This window comes from Microplitis mediator, chromosome 2 (genome assembly GCF_029852145.1).
Source record: "Microplitis mediator isolate UGA2020A chromosome 2, iyMicMedi2.1, whole genome shotgun sequence".
Lineage (NCBI taxonomy): Eukaryota > Metazoa > Arthropoda > Insecta > Hymenoptera > Braconidae > Microplitis > Microplitis mediator.
Genome location: NC_079970.1, coordinates 19,490,117 through 19,516,329, shown reverse-complemented (window position 1 = coordinate 19,516,329; position 26,213 = coordinate 19,490,117). Strand labels below are relative to the sequence as shown.

The 26,213-nt window shown below is 26.1% G+C and overlaps 3 protein-coding genes across 3 annotated transcripts; 2 read left to right on the top strand and 1 right to left on the bottom strand.

Annotated features, from left to right (window-relative positions):
- Positions 1–8,332: 8,332 nt before the first annotated feature.
- On the bottom strand, positions 8,333–13,272 carry LOC130678414 (speckle-type POZ protein-like). Its single transcript, XM_057485578.1, has 4 exons — positions 13,146–13,272; positions 11,209–11,276; positions 8,654–10,494; positions 8,333–8,562 (listed from the first exon to the last, which is right to left on the bottom strand). Exons 3-4 carry the CDS (start codon positions 10,467–10,469, stop codon positions 8,516–8,518), a joined length of 1,863 nt encoding a protein of 620 aa, XP_057341561.1. The 5' UTR covers positions 10,470–10,494; positions 11,209–11,276; positions 13,146–13,272; the 3' UTR covers positions 8,333–8,515.
- LOC130678415 (RNA-binding region-containing protein 3) lies at positions 12,849–18,871 on the top strand. The gene is made up of 4 exons (XM_057485579.1): positions 12,849–13,013; positions 13,115–13,594; positions 14,808–15,456; positions 15,542–18,871. The coding sequence occupies exons 1-4, from the start codon at positions 12,999–13,001 to the stop codon at positions 15,856–15,858; spliced, it is 1,461 nt and encodes a 486-aa protein (XP_057341562.1). The 5' UTR covers positions 12,849–12,998; the 3' UTR covers positions 15,859–18,871.
- On the top strand, positions 18,851–26,213 carry LOC130678416 (uncharacterized protein DDB_G0286299-like). Its single transcript, XM_057485580.1, has 5 exons — positions 18,851–19,262; positions 21,280–21,550; positions 21,635–21,909; positions 23,566–23,809; positions 23,898–26,213. The coding sequence occupies exons 1-5, from the start codon at positions 19,074–19,076 to the stop codon at positions 23,957–23,959; spliced, it is 1,041 nt and encodes a 346-aa protein (XP_057341563.1). The 5' UTR covers positions 18,851–19,073; the 3' UTR covers positions 23,960–26,213.

Genomic DNA, 26,213 nt, shown 5'->3' with positions numbered 1-26,213 from the left:
TAAGTCTGAGAACACGTGTAAAAACTTAAGGGTGAAGACGCTGTGAGTTGAACTTTACTGACCTCACTGGAACTGAAACTGTCCTGAACTAACTTTGTTTTTCGACGGCCCTTTCTATGTGTTTTTGCCTGGTCCCATTTCGTGTATTGTTTGGGGGGAAACTGCATCCAATCGGAATGTAGTATCCTTGGGTCCTTTCCCTTTCCCTATAGGTCGAGTCGGGATAGCAGTAAGGACACGTGCCGATGCTGGCCTATGTGCGTGTGCACACATACATACACCCGCATGTACAATATTTTATTTATAAAAATAATTTTTATTTATTTACAACACTATGGAATCTTGAAAATTGTTATGATTAAGATTTACTTATTTGCTTATAACTTATTGCTGGATGGCCGGTTGCCTATTTTTTTACTCAAAAATTACTTCGTCTAAATATTTTTTTGTTCATTTAAAAATTATTATTGCAAATTATTTTGTCTAGAAATAACTAATTTGTTTAAAAATTATTATTGACAATTATTTCGTCTAGAAATTAGTTATTTGTTTAAATTACTTGTTCATTTAAAAATTATTATTGTCTAGCTATGAGTAGATTCTTTTATTTAAATTATTTATTTATTTATTTTAAAATTATTATTGAATATTTTTTCAGCTAAAACTATTTCGTTTAAAATTATTTATTGAAAACTTATTTTCTTAATAGCTATTTCTAGCTCTTTTGTGGCTATTTCGAGTATCATGTCATTAAAATCACATTTGAAGTTTTAAAAGATTATTCGAAGATTACTTCATTATTTTATTTATTTAAAAATTAGCCACTGTTATAAATCGTTTTAAAATTCATTTTTCTCTTTTACATATTTTAAGTGCGCTTTTGTTAATAATTTTTTTGTTAATTGCTTTCTGAATTAGCAAATAAAAATGTATGATACCAATAGTTTAAAAATTAATCACATGAAAAATTATTTATTTTCCATAAAATACACAATTGATGAAGTTTAAAAAAAATGTTATATTAAAATTGACATAAATATTATTCTATTCAAAGAATACATAATGACGATGATGATCGTGATAAAATAAATATAAAAATTCAAATTCAAATTAACGTAAATTAAATATTCAATGATTCTTGTTCTTCTACAGTTTCCTCTTCTTTATCTTTTTCATCTGTAATAAAAAAAAAAAAAAAATGTATAGTACCGTTTACTTCATTTGTGTTTGCAATTTTTTCATCCAGTTCTGATAATGAGAACCGACTAAACTCATTATTTTCAAAACCTAATCTTTTCATTACATGTCTAATGCTAATTACTATAGAGACAATACCGTATTCACGTGATTCAGAATTGTCATCCAAAGCCATCAGTTTCATAGAATACTTTAGAGCTATAGAATTACAAAGTGAATCATCTCATACACTCTTCAGTTTTTGTAGCTGATTTTTGTCAACGGCCTTAATTAAAAGTTCATTATCATTATTCAAAATATTAACTCTGTCGTCTGTTTTGATTAATTTAATTACGAAATTCAAAAGTATATGATTATACAAAAATGAAAAATCTAAGAGGAAGAAACTATTCCTCAAAAATAAAAAATATTAAAAAGTTATTAAAGAAAAAACAAAAATACACGCAACATACGTACATGTACACAACATTTAAGATACCTTAACATTTTTTTATGACAACTGCAGTTGTCAATCAGCATACAAAAAAATTGTTTTTATTCTTTTTACAAACAAAATACATGAGAATTCAATAATTATTTAAAGTACATACAGTATTAATAATATTTACTCGTGGTTCCATATAGCTACTAATTTTTTGATCAACAATGATAATGAATCTTGATTATTTGTCTTCAAATTAGAATAGTTATGTTTTTATTACAGTAACAATATTCATCGCGATAAATCGAGCTGTGGAATTCAATAGGTCTTGAACATTTTGTCCATCAACTAAAATCATGAATTTGATAGAATTATCAACAGTTACCGATTTGGTCAGCGATTTTTGATACAATTCTTGTAATATCTGAAGCTGATATATTTATCTGCAGCTTCTAATAAACGATCAGCATCGCTGTCAGTATCAGGGACTTGGTCTGTGTAGATGAATTCCAGTATTTTGCCGATAATCTCTGGATCAACATCAGTTTGTGAAAAGAGCAAAAAAAATATTTTATTAATACAAAATTAGAATTTATTATTCTTATTCCACTATTTCTATTCTATTGTTTCATCTTTATAATTAATTATAGGGGAGGGTGGGGCAGAGCGGCCCCCCTAAGCCAATTGTTACTTTTTCTGGCATTGAACTATAAGATCACTTTACTTTTGTCCTATTTCGAACAAATTTATGGACATTCTGCGAAAATTCTGAAAAAAAAAATATTTTTTTGTGGGGCAGAGCGGCCCCCCTCCAAAAAATGATAAAAAAATTTTTTTTTTCGTTTTCTTGTTTTTTTAAATTGTTTTCATCATTAAGAATGTATTTCTTTCTCTTGACAACTATTTTTGGTTTTATGTTAATCAAAAAAAATTTTTTTAGGTGTAATAAGTCGTTCACTATCGATTACCTTAATTACTAATTGTTATTTAATAAAAAAAAAAAAAACAATTCTATAGTTTTACTTTATTTCAAAAATTTATCAACTAAAAAAAAAATTTTATTTTTAGAAATTTTTAATGACTAAATTTGCCTCTTACATAGAGAAGCGGCGGAAAAATATGAAAAAATAATTTTTCCAGAAGTTTCGGCTGGTCCATTTTGCCCCAGGTGTTATGCGTAGGGCTAGAAATGTGAAATTATAATAATTTTTTTTTAATTTGACGATAAAAATATGAAAAAATCACTTTTTCGAAATTTCGGGCTTGTTCATTTTGCCCCAAATATCATGCGTAGGGGTAAAAATGCGCAAACATATCGGATTTATAGTAATTAGTCGAAAAAAAAAAATTTATTTTTTGATCAAAATTTCAGGGGGGCCGCTCTGCCCCACCCTCCCCTAATTTTTCATTATCATTTCACTATTTTAAAATTTTATTATTATCAATAATCCATTATTATTATTAAAAGAAATAACAACAGTTATTACATACATTTATGTTACTTCAATTACCTTTAATTATTTAATATGTATAAAAGAAAGACAATTAAAATAAAATAAACGCTACGCCAATGAATAATTACACGGGCGGAGAGTATAAGTGAAGCTCGTGGTGGGGAGATAACAGCGGGAGGCGAAAAGCGATACTTTAGTTCGTTATGTGCCGCTAAGTGTCTGAGGCGACGAGTCTAGTTCTGGGATGGATACTTATGTCATAATTTTTAAAACCCCGACTCTGTGAATCCGAAATGCGGAAAATTTTTATAAGGTTTTCTCAACTTTTTCCTTCTACTTCGTATAAAACAAACAAGTACAACTAGACGTATAAACTATATACCATGATAAATAAACTCAAAGTGTAAAATTTTCATAATTGGGAACACTAAAAGGCAATCACAAATGTAAAACTTGTATGTTAATCTTTAAGCTGATAATTAAAGAGATTTAAGAATGATCCGAAATGCCGCATTTATTCGAATTTATCTGTTGCTTGCCATGACTAGACTAGTATTGCAAAAAAACAATCGAATAATCGACTTTTTAGTTTTAATAATCAATTTTTTCAGAACGATTTTACATGCTTCGATTAATCGATTAAAATTTAAAATACCATTTTTTAAAATCGATTTTTTTCACAAAATTTCGCGGTTTCAATTACGTAATTTGCAGGGTCTTGATCGTATCAAAACCACATCACTGTCTAATTTACTTTTGCAAAGTTCTTCAAAATTTAAATTCTATATCTCAACGAAATTACGACTACGTTGTCCTTTTTTCAATTAAGGTTTTAGTTTTTATTAATTAATTAATAAAATTTTAATATGGTTATGATAGTTGAAAGTCATTGCATATTTTTAAAAAGTGGAGGGGCACTGTCTGAGAATGCCCTTAATAAATAGCTTATTCGAATAGAAAGAAATGACACATGAAGTTAATTAAGCAAGGTTATGACAAATAATTTATAGGACTGTTTAATTTTATTTTCAAAGAAAATAACACACACAATAATTTGAATTGAGGATAAAAATTATTATACAGAATATACACGGAGAAAAAAGTATAGTAAAAATTACAATACTATATTAGTAAAATTTACTAACAGATATGAAAAAATACATTCTGTATTGTAATTATTACTAAACGTTTAGTAAAATTTACTAGTTAGTAATAATTACATAATAAGATATTAAAAATTACTATGCGTAATGTTTTTTTTGCTAAGACGATTATATTTTTTACTATTTGTATAGTAAATTTTACTATAAAAGTACCATAAAAAAATACAAATTTAAGAAAGTAAATTTTCTAATACAATCTAGGATTTGTTACTATACAAAATATTAAAAATTACTATACGCAATGTATTTTTTGCTAACACGATTATATTTTTTTACTATCTGTACCCTGATTAAAAATATTCATTGAAAAATATTGAAAAAGATGAGAATTGAATACCCAAAGGTTTTCATTTGGACATAAAGTTAATACTTTTCAATCCCAAAATAATATAAGAATTTCTAAACTTCCGAGGAATTGGAAAAGATTCAAATGAATTGATATTTTTATTCTTTCTGAATACTTTTCAATACCAAAAAAGTTTCAAATTTTAGAGTCATGTATGGGATTGAAACGAATTCAAATGAATTGGAATTTTTGAATCTTTTTGAATCCTTCTCAATACCAAAAAAGTTTCGAATTTCAGAGTCATGTATGGGATTGAAAAGAATTCAATTGAATTGACATTTTTTAATCTTTTTGAATCCTTCTCAATAACAAAATAGTTCGATATTTCGGATCGAGTGCAGGATTAAAAAGAATTAAAATGAATTGAAATTTTTGAATCTTTCTGAATCCTTCTCAATACCAAAATAATTCCATATTGGAAGGTATTGAAATGATGAAAGATTGAATTCCTTTCAATACTTTTGAATTCCATTTTAAGAATTAGAAAGTATTCAAATGCTCGAAATTTCAATTCCATTCAGTACTTTCCAAAACCTCCGTGGGATTGAAAAGAATTGAAATAATTTTCAATCCTTTTCAATGAATATTTTTAATCAGGGTATAGTAAATACTACTATGTATAGATAAAATTAAAAGTTAGTGGGGATAGCATATATAAATACCCTAACGAATTCGGTTACACCGAATAAACTTTTGCTAAAGTATACTGTGCTATTAGGGATAATAAGTGATATCTTATAAATGTCACAAAGGCAAGTGTGTTACTTGGGAAGTTTAAATATTTAAAAAAAGAAACCAACAATAGCGCCATGAGAACTTTTGACATAGCGATAGTTACCACTTAGACGAATTTTGGCGGGATATATGAAATTTGAAGAAGAAAATAAAATTTTTTCTTTTGACTTGAAACAATCAAATTGAATAAAAGTCAAAAAAATTAATTTGTGCTCAGATAAAACTATGATTATTTATTATTTTAAGACGTATCAATTGAAAAAAATGATTTGTGTATGGTTATAAATATGCAGAGATAAGAAATAGAAGAAATTATTTAATGAATTTACCTATTAATTATAAATTTAATGCAGATTCCCTGATAGCCAAGTTGGCCGCAAAAGTTGGCACTTCTATAAGTTGACGGCAACTTTCCGAGAAACGTATCGACAATTTTCGACTCGTGTAACTGTTGACTACAAGTGAATTGTTTATTTGAGTAACCCCATAAGTCAAGAAAACAAAATTTTTCAGGAAACACAAAAAAATTTTTTTTGGAAAAACTTGACATTAAAATAATAAATAAATAATTGAATTCAATAATGTTAGCGTCTCTGAAAAAGATTCCAACAAAAAAAATTTAATTTTTTAACGGAAACTACTTAAAAAAATTATTTAAAGTTGATTGACTTATGGGGTTTCTCAACCAAACGGAAAAAAAAGTCATAAAATCATTGTTTCTTTAAATGTTTCCACTCAAATCATTTATTACACTGATCAAATGAAGTATTAAATATGTATTTGAACTCTGAAACTCAGAAATTACAAAAAGTTATAATTAATTTAAACATTTTAATTAGTCATATAACAGTCAACAATAAAACAACATTTGAAATTTATTTCCCAAAAAAGCGCGAATTTTAAATTAAAAAAAAAAAAAAAATTATTTCTGTAAAACTAAAACTGCATATGTTCATTTGAGTCATTGACTTGTGGGGTTTCTCAATTAAATGAAATTGCTGTCACCCGGTTAATTTTTTTTTAAACGCTGATTAAATGCATATTTTGATTGATTTCTATGGAGGGACATCCAAAGAACCCAAAAATCCAAAAAACCCAATTTCGTAAAAAACATGACTTATGGGGTTTCCCAAATAAACGATTCAAGTTGTCTACAAGTTTCTGAGTAACTTGTAGCCAACAGTTACACAAGCTGACAGTTATTGACAACTTGTCATCATATCAAGTTGATCGCAACTTATGTACACCAACTTTTTGATCAGAAACTCTGCCTATCGGGGTTGAAATAAATTTAATATTTGAATAAGGATATTTTTTACTACAGCTGAAAAAAAATATACTAAAAACAAACTCACTTAGATTGCTGATTAATTTTAAAAAGGAATATTCAATTTTTGGATATTGATGAATATTCTACTTCATATTCTCTTCCAAAGACATTAAAAGAAATATTTTTATTTATATCAATAAATTTGTTGATCTAAATTGTATATATAATAAACCTCTTCTAGATTTGAAAAAAACAAACAAGAGGTTTTTTTATTTTTGTTGATTAAATAAATTATTGTTTAATTATCATGAGTGTGAGTGTAGCAGACATAAGACAAATTTAAAATTATTAATAAATAGAGTAAACCATTAATAATATGAAATTTTTAAAAAATGCGCATTTAAAAAATTTAGAAAATAAGAAGTGCATTTTTTATAAATATTATTTTTTTAACTCTTTCCTCTATTTATAATTTTAAATTCGTCTGATGTCTGCTACATTCACACTCATTAATTATCGCATGCTAAAAGTAAAATTGAAATTTCGAAAAAAATAAAAATTATCGGTTAGATATATACGTAATAAGTAAAATTATGAGTTTCGTAGTTATTTCAAAGTGATATAGTGCTAGGAGAATTAGCTAAAAATTTATTTTAATCATAATAAACCATGATGCTGAAGTTAGCAGACAATCAACAATTTTCGAATTTTCTTTTTAACAGTTTAATTTAGAAAATAAATAAAAACAAAAATATGCACATGTAGAAAATTAAAAAGACTATTGGTACAATTTTTCCAAATATTTTTTTTTTTATAATTAATCGTTTTTAAAAGAATTCAAAAATTATCAGACGTCGGCTAACTTTAGTATCATTAATAAATGATGATCCTGACGTTAGCCGAGGTCTAATAATTTTTGATTTTTTTTTAAACGATAAATTATAAAAAAATATATTTGAAAAAATTGCACCTGTAGTTTTTTAAATTTTCTACATGTGCATATTTTTAGTTTTTGTTTTTTTGTCAATGATTTTTTGAAAAAAAAATTCGAAAATTACTAATTGTCTGCTAACTTCAGGATTATTCCTGAAGTTAACAGACAGTTAACAATTTTTTGATTTTTTTTGCACATGTAGAAAATTTAAAAAACTACAGGTGCAATTTTTTTCAAATATTTTTTTTTTTATAATTTATCGTTTAAAAAAAAATCAAAAATTATTAGACCTCGGCTAACTTCAGTAACATAATAAACCAGTAGGTCATGTAAAACCAAAACTGGTACTAGCTTTAGATAGACCTTTCAAATACAAACGATTTGCGCGCATAAAAACTTTTGTATCGACTTTCATTATCGAGATATTCGTTGCTAAAGTTTAGAATAAATCGTCTGTTTGTTAACTCATATTAATCATATTAATTTAAAATACGCCATCAACTTATATGACATTTTCCATACATCAACTTAAAAGATTCTGTTATATTTATTTTACTGAATAGAATTCACTTTAATAATATTTTGATGAGTAATTTAGGAATGCATAGAAGAAAATAATAACAAAAATCCTAATCATAACAAAGTATTATGAGTAAGACAATTAAATAATGAGATACTGGTTCTAAGTTATCTTTCTGAGAATATTTACAAGTGATTAAAATAAATGATCACAATAATAATAAAAGATTACAAATTATTATAAGTAATAAGTCATTAGCAAATAAAAGTTTATGATAACAATAGTTTAAAAATTAATCACGTGAAAAATTATTTATTTTCTATAAAATACACAATTGATGAAGTATAAAAAAAATGTTGTCATATTACAATGACATAAATATTATTCTATTCAAAGAATACACGATGACGATGATCGTAGTAAAATAAATATACAATTAAATAAATATGAAAATTCAATTTCAAATTAACATAAATTAAATATTCAATGATTCTTGTTCTTCCACAGTTTCGTCTTTTTCATCTGTAACAAAAAAAAACAATAAAACAATTAAATAAATTAATTAATTAATTAATTAATAAATATTATATCAATTAAAAAAAATTAATAGTACCGTCAACTCCATTTGTGATTGCAAGTTTTTCATCCAGTTCTGATATTGAAAATCGACTTAACTCATTATTTTCAGAACCCAATCCTTCCATTACATGTGTAATGTTAATTACTATAAAGACAGTACCGTATTCACGTGATTCAGAATTGTCATCCAAAGCCATCATTTTCATAGCATACTTTAGAGTTATAGAATTGCCAAGTGAATCATCACATATACTCTTCAGTTTTTGTAACTGATTTTTGTCAACGTCTTTAATTAAAAGTTTATTATTCTTGTTCAAAATATTAACTCTGTCATTAAGTATAAATTCGATTAAATTTATTAAAATTTCTGTATCAATGTCAGCGATATCAACTTTTTCTTCGTTCAATTGATCCATCAACATCGCAGATACCATAGGATTCCGCACCATCAGCATAACTTTGTGAGCTCTAAATTCATGGCCATTAACTTGTAGAGTAACGTCACTAGATATTTCATTGTTGTTGTTAAAAAGTTCCTTGAAATCATTCACATTGAGACGTTTTGTTGTTTCGAATGGTATATTTGCGCTGAATGATGTATGATCATTGATCACCGTAAGTTCACCGCACAGTAAATTGTCATTATCATTTTTCACATTGTCTTTCTTCTTCAGTAATTTATTTTTTACATAAAATTTAGTTGAACGATAAATAGTTTTTACTCCAGAGCAAGCGTAAGAAAAAATATATTGAAATAAAACAAGAAAAAAAAGAAACCACACATTTCCTTGTTTTAATGAAAAAGGAAATTGAATACGAGCATTACTGACAATTTTTGATGTTATTTTTTTAAACAACTTTGACAATGTGGAACAATTCATGATACCTGAAGAATTTAAAGATCCAGGGTTGATAAAACTTCCTGCATTATTTGCTATAAAATTAATTGCGTAATCTAGCAGCTGCCTGGCATTATTTTCATCAGCCAGTACCATGATCTCAACGGCATTGACAATTGTTATCGATTTGCATAACGATTCTTCGCATAATTTTTTTAATGTCTGGAGCTGATACTTGTTGGCAGCTTTCAATAATTCTTTAGCGTCACCATCAATATCAGTAACTTGGTCAGTGTAAATAAATTTAAGCATTTCTCCGATTGTTTTAGGGCTTATGTCATTAATAGTCACATAATTTTGTTTTTCTTCTGTTTCATACAGAAACATTAAAGCAAATACGGAACTTCGGGCGATAAGAATACTCTTATGAGCTCGAAATTTACTATCGCCGACTATCAACAGAACATCGCTACCGGCTTTGCTTTCAAAAAGTTCCTTGAAGTCATCGACAATTTTACGTTTCGAAGATTTTTGTGGAAATTTATGACTTGATGATGTGTCATCATCGTACACTGTCAATTTAATACACACTGTCAATGTGTCATTAAGTATAAATTGATCTTTGTTAATCAATAATTCATCAACTTGGACTAAATCGAAACCCCAACCATCCAAACATTCGAAAACTCGGTTGTCATTATGAACAAAATGTTTTTCTTTGTTGTTATCGTAAATGAATAACGAATACTTGGTTCTTACTTGTCGACTTCCATTGTTCGGCTGCAAGTATACTGATATATATTGATCATCCATCGATAGCTCGTCATTTTGATTTATTCCCAATTCCAGGTACCAGCAATCATTTATTTTAGCTCCTGTTGAAAATATTGGAGACGCTAGTTTTGGGCAGTCTTCAGTTTCGGTTAGTGATTTTATTAATGATGAAACGTCATTTATTTTCCATTCATACAAGATTGCGTGTTTCGTCGACGTAGATTGAACTTCTGCCATTTTTTTTAACGATTATTTAAATAATCTGTAAAACAAATAAAATTAAATTATTCTATCAATTAATTAATTAATTATAATCCCGAAATTAGTAGACAATTAATAATTTTCGTATTTTTTTTCAACAGTTTAATTAAGAAAAAAAATGATGATCCTGAAGTTAGCCGACGTCTAATAATCTTTGAATTAAAAAAAAAATGATAAATTAAAAAAAAATAAAATATTCAAAAAATTGCACCTGTAGCTTTTTTTATTTTCTACATGTGCATATTTATGATCCTGAAGTTAGCAGAGAATTAGTAATTTTCGGATTTTTTTTTTCAACAAATTAATTACAAAAAAAACAAAAAATAAAAATATGCACATATAGAAAATTTGAAAAACTACAGGTTCAATTTTTTGAAATTTTTTTTTTTTACAGTTTATCATCTAAAAAAAAATTCAAAATTTATTAGACGTCTGCTAACTTCAGTATCATACATATTTTTATTTTATTTTTTTGCAATTGATTTATTGAAAAAAAAAATTCAAAAATTTTTAATTGTCTGCTAACTTCCGGATCATAAAATATGCACGTGTTAAAAATTAAAAAAAGTGTAAGTGCAATTTTTAAAAATTTATCTTTTTTAGATAAAAACAAAAATTATCAGTATCATTAGTTATTAATATATATTTAATTATTTTTGCATGCGTTTATTGAATTAATAGAATTTGTTAGAGTATAAGAAAGATTCATATTTACCTGAATCGATGTGACCTGTGCTGAGGTGCCGGCTTGAATAGAGTAGAAAAGAAATGAGCACGTGCAAACTATAAGCGGATTAAACAATAATGAGCGTGTAATTTTGAGTATGACGTCAGACGTCTTCACTATTGTTAGCAACGACAATGGAGGTAAGGGCCTATTTTATTTTTGTATTTTGTTAGTTTTCATTGTCAGTATTTTCGTACCAATTTTAAAACTTTGTAATTTATTTTTAGCAGCATTTTCATGTCAATTTGTTTAACAAAAATAATATACGCACTGGGAAGAAAGACTAAGTTGTAACAACAAGAAAGTGTCTACCCCACCACCAGCACTGAACGTTGAATTCCTATACCCCCACTTTTGCTACTCTCCTTTGACTCGGGTAAAAAAAAATAAACATCCGGGTTGAATATTTATCTTTTTATCCTGAGGGTACAATACACTATTTTTTTATGAGTGTAAATGTAGCTGACAATTGTAAATTTTTTTAATTTTTGAATAAATAAACAAAGTGTCAACTAAACAAAAATTAAATAAGTGCGCATTTAAATATTTGAAAAATCAGTACGCGCAATTTTTTGAATTTCATTATTTAAAATTTATAAATTGTTTCATATCTGCTGCATTTACATTCCGATTTTTATGAACGTGAAGTAGCTGACAATTGTCAATTTTTTAAATTTTCGAATAAATAAATAAAATTTAAAAAGAATAAAAATAAAAAAATGCGTATTTAAATATTTGAAAAATCAGTACGCGTATTTTTTTCAATTTCATTATTATGATTAATTAATTAATTGATTTATTTATTTAAAATTTATAAATTGTCATGAAGGTGAATGTAGCAGCCATCAGACAAATTTAAAATTATAAATTAATAGAGTAAATAATTTAAAAAATAATATTTGAAAAAAGAAATGCACTTATTAATTTTTAAATTTTTTAAATGTGCATTTTTTTTTAATTTAATTTTATTAATTATTTACTCTATTTAATTATAATTTTAAATTTGTCTGATATCTGCTACATTCACACTCATAAATTATCTCATATCTGCTACACTCACACTCATTATGTTTTAAAATAAAATTTAAAAAATAATGAAAAGAATTAGCTCGAGGCAGGGTTTTGAAAAGACAGCGATTCTACTTACATTAATTTGAAAATTTAATCTTATAAAATTGTCTAGATTTAAAAAATTTATAAACATTTTTATTTTTTTACTACAAATAATTTAATCGAGCATTTGGAGATCAAAAACAAAGTGATACTGGTTAGCCGACAGCTAAAAATTTTTGAATTTTTTTAAAAACAATGAATTATAAAAAAAATTGCACCTGTAGTTTTTTGAATTTTCTACATGCGCATATTTTACTTTTTTTGTAATTGATTTTTTGAAAAATAAATCCGAAAATTCTTAATTGCCTGTCAACTTCAGGATCATAAAAACAGAAATTAGTTTTATGACCTCGTTCGTAGCACAATCGAGTTGGCGCGTAATTTGAATATTTTTAATAACTGACAAACAAATTCTTTTTTACCAACAATCGATTGACTAAAATAATTTATATAAATCTAATAGATGGCATTGAAATATTATTATTGAAGTTTCGTTTCATTGTATATAATTACAATGTAAATAATGTCGTACTAAACAGTTATATATGCGTTTGTTTATTTCTACGCAATTTGTGAAAGTATTTAAATAATAAATATTTATAATAATTAATAATCAATAATTTATAAATCATTATTTATTTAATGATTATAAATATTTATTAAAAATGTCACTACAGCAGGTAAATTTTATAAAATTAATTACTGCGTCTATTTATAAATAATTTAGTCCTAACCTACGGCAATATGAACTAAAAAAAAAAAATTTCTTTTTATGTTAAAGCCTTGTGATACACTTCGAGTGTTACACTTACCTCCGTACTTGAGTGATGAAAAAAGAAATGAATTGTTTAAAAAATTTGGTGCTGAATGTACAAGAACGATTAGAAGATCAGATTCATATACAACGACATTTGTTAAATTTCCGTCAACGGAATTAGCGACCAAGGCATTTTTACAATTGCATCAGCTGGAAATAAAAGGACAATATTTGTCTGTTGAATTTGCTAAAAAATCATTTGTCGGTGACAAAGATGATAATTTATTATTTAAACCAGGGTCGATAAATGTTGATGATCAAAATGATAACGGAAATGCTAAACATTTTCAAGCTTTTATTGATAAATTAAATACCTGGACTTCAACTTATAATTTTTCACAGCCACCACCACCAAATATTTCTTATAAATATCCATTACCTACGAGAAATATTTTATTGAGAATTTCTATTCAACTTTTGAGAGAACCTGCGTTTTATACTCAGGTGAAATATTTGATACTGAAATTACCCGACGTCTAATAAGTTTTGAATTTTTTTTAGAAATGATATTTTATTTAGATTCAGATTTAGAAATTATAAAAAAAAAAATATTTTGAAAAATTGCATCTATAGATTTTTTAATTATCTATATGTGCATATTTTTTTTTTTTTTTTTTTTTGTAATTCCTAAAAAAGAATCCAAAAATTTTTAACTGTCTTTTAACTACTGGGTCATAAAATATTTATTTATTTAAGAGAGGGAGGAGCAAAACGGAGTAAGGGGGCAAAATGGGACACCTCAAAGTTTTTACAAAAAAAGTTTGTTTTGAATATAATTAAGGAGTATTTAGAATTTTTTTTTACTGTTTTCGGAACATTTTACTTTTGTAAAAAAATAGTATGAAATCAATCAATGAGTGTGAATGTAGCAGACATCAGACAAATTTAAAATTATAAATAAATAGAGTAAATAATTAATAAAACAAAATTTTTAAAGAATGCGCATCTAAAAAATTTAAAAATTAATGAGTGCATTTTTTTAAAAATATTATTTTTTAAATCATTTACTCTATTTACTTATGATTTTAAATTTGTCTGATGTCTGCTACATTCACACTCATAATCAATCAGATTTTTTTTCTTATCAATTTACAATAAAATAACTCCCAGTGTCAAATTACACTAGATGTATTTCAATAATCGACTTTAAAATATTTTCAATTTTTGAAATTTAATTAACTTTTAAAAATTATTGAATCTATTACTTTAATCAAAATATAATTTCTTTTTTAAAAATATCTTCTTTGGAATTAAAACACTTAAATCTTTTACTTTGAAGTTAACAATTAGTGATTAACAAATAAAAAATTAACGATTTAAAGTAGTAGTTAAATTTTTTAAAAAATTTAAAGTGTCAGTCGAAAAATGTAAATGACTGGTTTTATGATAAAAACTATTAAAAATTTTTTTTTCTTTCTTTGCATTCAATAATTATGTGAAATATAATTTTTTTTTATGTAAATTACTTACAAGAAAATTTAATTTAATCAAATTTATCTAATTTCCAGTTTTTTTTTCACCTTAGGGGATTCCCGTTTTGCCCGCAAAAAATTAAAATTTTTTCTATTCACTTTGAATGTCCTAAAAAAAAATATTTTACGTATTTGAGTTCTCCCCTCCCCTAATTATTTAATTAATAATATTTTTTTTTATTTAGGTTTTACATTTAATGAATAAAATGAATTTACCGCCACCTTTTGAAGAACTAGAAGCTGAATTCCCGAGTTTAAAAGAAGTATATAATATGGAAAAATATAAAGATATTTTTGGTAACATTAATGCTGAAAATGATGACTCTTTAATGACTGATAACTTCTATATGATGGGAGATGATGATAATGAAGGTGATGGAGAAGATGATGACGGTGACGATGAAGAGGATGATGAAGAATCAGAAATGGAATCAGATAAAGAAGAAACAAATAAATTAAAAGAGTTCATTCCTGTCAAAAGAAAATTACCAGCGACAAAAAGAAAAATGAAAATTCCGAAATTTGTAAATCCTACAAAACATCCAACGCCTGTTACTTCAAAACAAAAAGTAATAAGGCCACAAGATGTATTTGAGCGAGTTCCAATTGAAGAGACAAAAAAGAAGACTGTATCAAAGAGCGATAGCAAATTACCTGATAAAAATTTAGATACTAATGTAAATGATCGAGTTATTTTACAATCAGAAGGCGGGTTCGGTTTAATACTTCCGGCTAAAAAAACTGATGATGAGAAGGAAGAGAAAAAGGAAAGTGAGAAGCCAAGAGAATTTATAACTTCTGAAGAATTAGCGAGCAATCGAATATCTGCAAATGGTAAATTGATAACTTTATTAAATTTTTATAAATATATATATATATTTATATAAGTATATCACTTATTTATTAATTTTAATTACAGAGCAAAGATTGTTCTCAGAATTTAAAAATTATCATCCAGGCAAACCGTCGTGCCGTTTGTACATTAAAAATTTGTCGAAAGAAGTAACTGAAGATGATTTAAATTATATTTATCGAAGATACGTGATACCGAGTTTAGAAAACTCCGAGTCACAGTTTAATGTAACATTAATGCGCGGCGGACGTATGAAAGGTCAAGCTTTTGTTACATTTCAAAATATGGGACAGGCGCAACTGGCGCTTAATGATACTAATGGTTATAAACTTAAGAGTAAATATATGGTTGTACAATTTTCTAATATGACAAACAAAAAATAATAATATCCCGTTTAAAAAAAATTCGTTTCAAAAACGATCATGACAGTGAACTTTCAAAATTTAGTCAATTCTGAACTTTGAGTTAAATATTTTTGGAACTTTAACATGATTACAAGTGTGAAAAATTTTCAACTAATGTGGACTTTTCTTGGAGGTCTCTAATTTTTTTGAAATTTTTTAAGCCAAAATAATTTGAATTCACAATTTTGTGAGTTTATAAAAAGTTCAGAATTAGTTCAAATCATTCTTTTTTGGACTATTGTTAAACGAGTACGAAAAGTGAAAAAAAATCTGAAAATCGCCTGACCCTGTGGGCCAGCCCCAAAACTTCCCGCTGTTTTCGAGCTCGAAGAACTCAAAACTCTGTTAAGCGGGTGAAACATATCTTCATTGAAAAAAAAAAAATTTTTTTCCAACGATATCGTAAGCTACTTGACTGATCGACGCCAAAATATAATCAATTTTAAGTCTTGGTGAGGCCTTTCGATTGCCACCAAGTAAGTTCAAATCGGTTGATTCGCTCCAAAGATATCGTTGGACAAAAAAAGTTTACACACACACACACACACACACGCACGCGCGGACGTCCATCCAGAAATAGTCAGAATAGCTCCCTAGGACCTCAAAACGTCGACATCTGATGAAAACTCGATTTTCAAAAATCGAACCGAAACCAATAACTTCCCTTTTTTGAAAATTTGCAATTTTCATAGCGGGAAGTTAAAAAAAAACTGACTCCCAAAAAGTCCTAATAAAAGTCAGAAAATTTTCATAAATATTTTCAAATCATTTTTATTTTTTTTTCCTCATATCTGAATAATTCTGGTACGAGTCGTAAATTTTCATAATTCCTATTTATTTTTTTTTTTATTCTTCAAACCCAAAAATGTTCAACTTAAAGTTCAGAATTGTCTCAATTTTGGAAGTTCAGTCATGAACGTTTTTGGAAAAATTCTGGAACGAATTTTTTTTACACGGGATCATACAATTTTATTTTATTTTTTTTTTCTTTTCAAATCAAAGCACTAGTGCTCAATATTTAAGTTAATCAAGATTTTTATACAGTAAATAATGTCTAATTTATTTTTACTTTTAATTGTCACTTAAATGGACTGTTATCAAAACTTAATAATTTTATATTTTTTTATTATCGAGAAGTGCTTCCATTTTCAAATAATTTAAAGTATTATTTTTAACGAATTAGAATTTAAAAAAAAATTAAGTTACTTATTAATTGTAATTACTTTTAAAAGATGTAATATCTTGTGTTATAATCGGCAGAAAAATAAGACTTGTTGTAAATAAAATTTTTTCACAATAAATTATTGTAAATAAACAAGATACTGAACTTAGCCGACGTCTATTAATTTTAAAATTTTTAAAATTGCACCTATACAGGGTGGCCACGAACCGGGAATATCGGGAATCATCAGGGAATTTAATGCAACCGGGAAATATCATGGAAATGTCAGGGAATTTCGAAAAGTATCCGGGAATTAAATTGCAACAGTTCAAAATTTTAAAAATTTAAAATTATACACTAGTTATAAAAATTAAGGGATATTCAAAACATTTCAAATTTTAAAGTGATTTTCAACAGGTTGTGACTCGAAAGAAAATGGTCATACGACAAAAACAAAAATGGCAAATTGTAGCTTCAAGTGTCTAGTTTTCTGATCTGGTCTTTAAATTTTTTTATTATGTGCGGTTCCGAAGTAATCCTAAGAAAACTATCGAAAAAGAAATTTACCAAATTTTTGCTCGTCTTAAAAACGGTCTTCGAGCTTCAATAAATTTTTTTCGATAATTATGATTGATTTTTGGTTGCTCCGGAACCGTGCATAATAAAAAAATTTAAAGACCCAGATCAGAAAACTAGACACTTGAAGCTACAGTTTGACTTTTTGTTTTTATTGTACGACCATTTTCCTTCGAGTTACAAACTATTGAAAATCACTTTAAAATTTGAAATTTTTTGAATATCCCTTAATTTTTGTAACGAGTATATTTTGAATTTATTTAAATCATAAAATTTCTTATTAAATATTTATACTTATACATTTTTAACATCGAGTAATCAAAAGTAGGCAATATTAATTTATTTTATTGCCATTTTTTCTGATTTCTCGCATGATTTAATTATCAAATTTAATTATTAAAATTGAAAATATTATAAAAACTTTGAATATCTAAATGATACGAATAAAATTTCTAAATCAGGGAAAAATGTGAAAAACTTTCCTGGAAAACCGGGAAATATCAGGAAATTTTGAAATCATTTCTTTGTGGCCATCCTGCTATAGTTTTTTCCATTTCATACATGCGCGTTTTTTTTAAATTCAAAAATTCAAAAATTTTTAATTGTCCGCTAACTTCAGGATCGCCAAATTATTTTTAAAAAATTCAAACGTCACATTAAATTCATTTAAAATTCGTCTACTTTGCCGCGAACTTTTGAATTCTCATTGGTCCATTACAGCCAATCATACAAATCCAATTTTATTTTTTTTATTTTTACCCTTTGCTTCGTCATCGCGTTATAAGTCCGCCGACTTGTATTTGTATTCAAGACTTTCCCCTCCATGTTCATAAAAATAATCACGTACGCACTCACATGCTCGCAAAGTAGGGGAGTTTCAGTATGATGTCGACTTCTGGCCTAAGTGGGGGTACAGGAATTCTTAGAATTCTGTTCCCCTACACCCCCATAAGCGGGTTCATAACGCGACTAGTCTGTAAGTGTACAGTGTACTTACATACTTATACTTTATATGTCGATTGTAACTTGTAACTGCGCAAAATCAGCCGCGTCAGCCGGGGTCGGCGCCCGCCTGGCATCATCTAGTACTAAAAATCACAATCAGGGGGCCATATGTTTGGCGTTTTTTTTGTAGTGTCAGCCACCGTGTCACAATTGTGATTGTGTGGTCTTATGTATCCCTATGTGTTGATTTAAAAAAAAAAAAAAAAAAAAACGTAAATAAGTAAAGTAAAGTAAAAAAAAAAAAAAAAACTTATAAACTGTGTTTCCATACGCCATAGGTACTAATTCTTTTTTTGCCGTCCGTCATCATCGTTGTTTCTGTCTTGTAAAGTTTAATCGCGGTTGTATTACCGCGTGTTGTAAATTTTAATTTAAACCCACTGACTTTGGGGACATAATTGAAAGAAAAAAAAAAATTTATATTTATAAATATTTAAGATTTAATTAAAATATGGACGTAAGTCTACTGGTCCATCATTTCCAGTATGCGATACCTGTAGGTATCGTATTAATTTTAGCAGTACTAGTTTTTGCATTTGGCTTTAAAAATGCTGAGCAGCCACCATTCGCTCAATTATCAGCAGTCTCGGACGTGGATCGAAAACAAGCGAATAAAAAAAAAAATAAAATAAAAGAAAAGGTAATTTTAATAATTAATTTTTTTTTAATTTATTTTTTAATTATGGTAATTAAAATTCTATTTTACTTATTGATATTTATATATTTTTATTTTGTTTAAATGTTGACATATGTTTTTATTTAAATGAAGTAATTTATGTATGGTGGGATATGTAACATATGGTTTCTTATTAATAAACGCGTGTGAAAGTAACACATAGACAATGATCAGCTGGATGTCTAATTCAAAAAAGGGCTGCTTTGTAATTTGTGTACGTTGATAAATTGTGACGTAATGTCACGTTGGCTTTTAATTTATTTTGTAGATAATACTGATGACGATACTGAAGTTAGTCGAGGTCTAATAATTTTTGAATATTTTTTTAAAAGGGTACATTATTTTTAAAAAATGCTTGGAAAAATTGCACCTGGGGTTTTTTAAATATTCTACATGTGCATATTTTCAGTTTTTTTTTTCTTGATTTGCTGAAAAAAAAATCCAAAATTGTTAATTGTCTGCTAATTTATGATACTGAAGTAAGTTGAAGTCTAATAATTTTTGGATTTTTTTTAAAATGACCAATTATAAAAAAAAAAAATTGCACCTGTGGCTTTTTAAATTTTCTACATGTGCATATTTTTAGTGTCTTTTTTTTGTCGTTGATTTCCTGAAAAAAAAAATCCAAAATTGTTAATTGTCTGCTACTGAAGTTAGTCGAGGTCTAATAATTTATGATACTGAAGTTAGCAGACGTCTAATAATTTTTGGATTTTTTTTTAGACGATAAACCATAAAAAAAAAAATATTTGAAAAAATTACACCTGTAGTTTTTTAAATTTTCTACATGTGCATATTTTTATTTTATTTTTCTACAATTGATTTGTTGAAAAACAAAAATTCGAAAATTTTTAAATGTCTGCTAACTTTAGTCATAATAATTTTTGAATTTTTTTTTAAAACGATCAATTATAAAAAAAAACTTCTTCAAAAAATTGCACCTGTGGCTTTTTAAATTTTCTACATGGGCATATTTTTAGTGTCTTTTTTTTGTCGTTGATTTCCGGAAAAAAAAATCCAAAATTGTTAATTGTCTGCTACTGAGGTTAATCGAGGTCTAATAATTTTTGGATTTTTTTTTAAGAGTACGTTATAAAAAAAATAAATATTTGAAAAAATTGCACCTGTGGTTTTTTAAATTTTCTACATGCACATACTTAATTTTTTTTTTTTCTGTTGATTTTTGGATTTTTTTTTAAAAGGTAAATTATAAAAAAAAAATTATTCAAAAAAATTGCACCTAGGGTTTTTTAAATTTTCCACATGCGCATATTTTCAGTTTTTTTTTTCTTGTTGTTGATTTGAGTAAAAAAAAATTCAAAATTGTTAATTATCTGCTAATTTATGAAACTGAAGTTAGTCGAGGTCTAACAATTTTTGGATTTTTTTTAAAACGATAAATTATAAAAAAAAAATTCTTTAAAAAATTGCACCTGTGGTTTTTTAAATTTTCTACATGTGCATATTTTTAATTTTTGTTTTTTTCATGACTGATTTGTTGAAAAAAAATCTGAAAATTACTAATTGTCTGTTAATTTCCGGGTCATACCGAAATTAGCTGATGTCAAATAATTTTTGAATTTTTTTCAAAGCGATAAATTGAAAAAAAATATTTGAAAGAATTGCACTTGTGGCCCTTTAAATTTTCTACATGTGTATATTTTTAGTTTCTTTTTTTTCTATCGTTAATTTCTTGAAAAAAGAAAAAAAAATATAAAAATTGTTAATTGTCTGTTAATTTTAGGATCATGTACTTTTAATTTTTTACCCGCATGTTATTTTAATTTCATTAAATTACATTATATAAGAATGTATTTAAATATATATTTAATATTTAAAGCAGTAGATAATTCTAAGTTTTTGTATTTTCATTAAATTAATTTTAATATTAAAAAAAAAATTCTTGTAATGAAAATTTTTAAATATAAATTAAATTTATTTTTGTTAAAAAAATATTAAAATATATTTTTATAAATTACAGCGGTCATCAAATGAAAAAGCCAATGAAAAAGCTAGTCCAGTTAAAAAGTCATCACCAGCTAAGACTGAATCGTCTAAAAAAACTGTTGCTAAAAATGATGAAGTTGATGGTAAGTTGAAAGAACGTAAACAAGAGGACAATACCCCAGTTATTGCTAAAAAAGATAAACAAATCACCAATAAAACTGGCAAAGAAAATAAAGTCGAGCAAGTCAAAAATAAGAAGAATATGAAAAATTTGATTCTTGAGAAACCAGTTGACTTTGATGAAGGTACGATCATTTAATTATTTTAAATATTTATAAAATTTTTATGACTTATTTTTATTTAACTTAATAATTTTAAAATATTTAAAGGTGATTGGGAGCAAGCTTATTCAAAAAAAGACAAGAGGAAGAAGAAGGAAGAAGAATCTCCTAAAAAATCAAAGAAATCAAAGAAAAATGAATTAGTTGATGAGGTTGGTAAAGACAATGAGCCTGAGAAAGTTGAAATCAAGGATAAAGTTGCCAAGGAAACTGAAAATAAAGAATTGAAAGAGAAAGATCAGAAGGATGTTATTTTGGAGCCTGTTGATAATATTCTTGCAGTTGAAGATGAACAAGTTGAGCCTAAGGAAGAAGTGAAAAAGGTATTTTTTTTTTTTTTTAAGAAGTATTTAATTATCAATTACGATACAGAGAAAACGATACGACTCTTTTTTTTTCTGTTTCAAATGCAAATTATTGATAATTTGTAAACAATAGACTATTCGATTTACATAAATAGAGGAATGTCTTGGAAATTTTATCATAGTGAATACTTTATTTATAAACTTGAAAAGATTTTCGATAACGATAAGCACTACATTATTCTATTTTTACTTTCATAAAAGTAATTTGAAGTCTGTAAATAATTTTAAAGATAATCGCATATTTATTTGCGACACAAAAATGTATGCAATGTATTATTGAATAGAGGCAGTTTATTTTTGTGTATTACATATATATAATATATATATGTCTAAATTTATTCAAATATTAGACTGATTGAGAAAAATCGATTATTTTTTATTTTTTAAGGACACACTTTCAAAATTTTCAGTAGGGCAAAAGAAAATGCCTGTTAATATTAGATCTCTTAATATCAAAATTAAGTACTTCCGGATTGCAATTTTCTATTTCCCATTTAAATAACATGGGAAAAAATTTTTTTAATTTTGAAATTTTACAACTCAGTAACGAATGAATATACGGAAAAGGTCAACATATTTTTCATAGAGAATTAAAAGCTCTACAAAAAAGGTCTCATAAATTTTGGATAAATTCAATATTTCAAAAGTTATTCGTGTTCAAAGTTGAATTTAATGAATTTTTAGTATTTTTTGACTTTTCTGGTGAAATCATCATACTTGGCACAAAATGTCATAGGACCGTTTTTGTAGACCGTTTCATTCCCTACAAGTTACATCTGACGAATTTTTCAAAATTCTTAAATGCTCTTAAGTTATTCGCATCAAAAATCACTCAGTTCCAAAAGTCATATTATGGTTGATTTTAATTTCAATGCAAATAACTAAAGTGCATTTGAGAATTTTGAAAAATTCGTCAGACATAATTTGTTAAGAATAAAACGGTCTACAAAAAAGGTCCTATGACATTTTGTGGTAAGTCTGATAGTTTCTCCAGAAAAGTCTAAAAATAGTAAAAATTTCATAAATTTAACTTTGACTTCGAATAAATTTTGAAATATTGAAATTATCAAAAATTTATAAGAGACCTTTTCTGTAAAGCATTCAATTCTCTATAAAAAATTGTGTTAGCCCTTTCGGTTTACCAATTCGTTGATAAGTTGTAAAATTTCAAAATTAAAAAAATTTCTTCCCATGTTATTTCAATGGGAAGTGAACTAATCGAACAAAAGACATTAGGGTTCACTTGCACCCAGTTGCTAACAGTTGAATTCTAACTTCCAAACCACGTGGACGTATGTGCTGTGAGTGAAATAAAAATATTTGAGTGATAATTTTAATTTTTTTAAATAAAATGGATAGAAAATCAGCGCAAAGGATTACGCGTGCAGATCGACAAAAAAAAAAGCGATTTCACGGCAATAGATACACGGTAGAGGAAGACACCAGTTTTTTTTACCCTACTAAAATTTTTGAAATTGTGTCCTTGAAAAATAGAAAATAGTCGATTTTTTTTACTCAGTCTAATATATGTATAAATATATGTTGTCATAACTGATATAAATTAGAAATGATAATTTAAAATAATTTGTATTGATGATTGATGATTTTTTTTAGGTTGAAAAAATAAACAAAATTGAAAAGGAAAAAGAAGAGAAAAAGACCGTCAAAGTAAAGAAATCAAAGAAAGCTAATGATGCAGAAAATAATTCGGTTTCAAATGTCACTCCGATTGAAACAAAACCTGAGAAGATAATCGAGAAGAAAATTGAGGATGCTCCAAAAAAGACTGAACCGGTAGAAAAGTCTACAATTGAACAAGTCACTGAAAAAAGTGGACCTGCTTTTGATGAACTAGGAGGTAAAATTATTATTTACATACAAAATTATATATTATATTACAATTTAGATGCAAATTTTAAAAAGTATTAAATTTTTTTTTTTTATAGACACATGGACTGAAGCAAAACCACAAAAGAAGAGTAAAAAGAAGGCACGCAAAGATAATTGAAATGATAATTATTTAATAAAAAGTATTTCTCATCAATGAGCGATACATGATAATCCGTTTGTTCAGCGGGATTTACGTCGCTTCCGCTCCACGAGGCGTGTAATAATTAAATAAAATCGTCATTAAATGCGTGAGTTTCCTTTCTCAGTATACGTGATAACAATGAGGTTGAAAATTCAACCATATATAATTTTTAATATACTTTTCACTATTCCTTATGACCTAACATCAATAAACTTTCATTATGTTAATGATTATTGATGCTACATTTAAAAAATAATATCTATATCTAGAGATATATATATTTAAATTTTTAATTATAAAATAATGGCCAAAATAATTTTTTTATTCACTATTATTTGTCATTTAAATTTATTTCTGGTACATGAAAACTTGCAGCATAAGATCATCGATTTTTTAAAGCTAAAATAACATTTGTAATTTAAATTTATAATTAAATAATAGGGGTGTGCAAATAGTTAAATCTACGAATTATTCGTATCAAATCGAATCTAACTATTCGATTCGAACTTAGAATTATTTATGTTTTTTTGAATTATTTTAAAGTTGTGGAGTTAATCGTAAGTTTTTGATTCGTAATTTTTCAAATTATTCGAAACTCCGAATTGTTCGTCAATTTTTTTTTGCACGACGCAAAATTGCAATAGTTTTTTTTAAATTTTTGTCAGAGGTAAAATATAACTTAGACACTAATCTATGAAATAATTACTTATAGTTAATAAAAAAAAAAACAAAGCTGACTATTAAATAAAAATTGAACATTCGAAAGCTAATCAGAATTTTCTTGATTCGAATCGAATAATTTGAAAAGTTACAAATAATTTAAAAAATCAGATAATTCAAAAATTGAAGAATAAATTTAAAAGTTACGAATAATACAAAAAGATCCGAATTATTATAAAATTGATGATTAATTTGAAAAGATTCGAATAATTTCCAGAGATTTGAATAATACGAAAAAATCCAAATGATTCTAAAATTCATGAATAATTTTAAAAGTTACAAATAATTCATAAATTTTTGAATAATTTAAAGATTCGAATAATTCTAAGATTTGAATAATACGGAAAGATTCGAATTACTTCAAGTTTCGAACTATTCGAAAGGTTACGAATAATCAGAAAAATTTCTGAGTAATTCAAAACTTTTCTAATAATCCAGAAATTCGAATATTCGATTAAAACTTAAGTTGCACACTCCTACTAAATAATAATTTATGATTTTATTAGACAAATAATCGTGTACGCACACGATATTATTACGTGACGCTCAAAAATTAATATGTGATTGTGAAATATATTTCGGTTAGCTTAATAATTTATTATTTATCGTGATTTTGATAATTGTTATTACAACATTTTTCAGTTAAATGATTTATTGTCATGATAAAATAATTATTAAAGATATAAATATTTTAGAATCGCTTTATCCTTTCCGTCAATTAGTTCTAAATATAATTATTTTAATCACCTGTCATCACAATTATTTTTCGTGTGGATTAATATATACTTTTATCTAATTAAGTGTTATCTTTATCGTTAGTACATTTTATATGTATCATTAATGATTTATATTAATGTATTTGTTATCGTGATACGTGTGTATAAAAATATATATTTTTGAAATACCACTAAATTAATCATTGATATAAAAGAACTATTATTTTATAATTATTTTAAAACGACAACAAACATTCTTCGGTCGATTTATTATTAATTATTTGGTCTGTAATTGCCTCAGATTAATTATTTATTGATATTTGTTTGCTAGTTGCTTGAATAATATTTTAATGAGTGCTAATGAAAATGACGGTTGGCAATTTTTTGAATTTTTGAATAAATAAATGAAATTAAAATTAAAAAATGCGTACGTAGATCAATGAAAAATAAGTGCGCGCATTTTTTAAAATTTCATTATATTTTAAATTTATAAATTGTCATGTCTGCTACATTCACACTCATATATTTTATGATAATAAAGATGAAAAGTTGTTGATAAATAATTACAATATGAAAAAAAAGACACTAAATAATAGAATATGGAGATAATGCAACAATGTGATAATTTTTTTTTTGTTTTTCATTGTTTAGAAATTTTTCATGCTTAAAAAATTATATATTAGTAATTGAATTTATTACAATAACAGATTATTTAATTATCATATATGTTTTGCTTGGTTACTCTGTAAAAAAAATATGATCCTGAAATTGGCAGACAATTTACAATTTTTGAA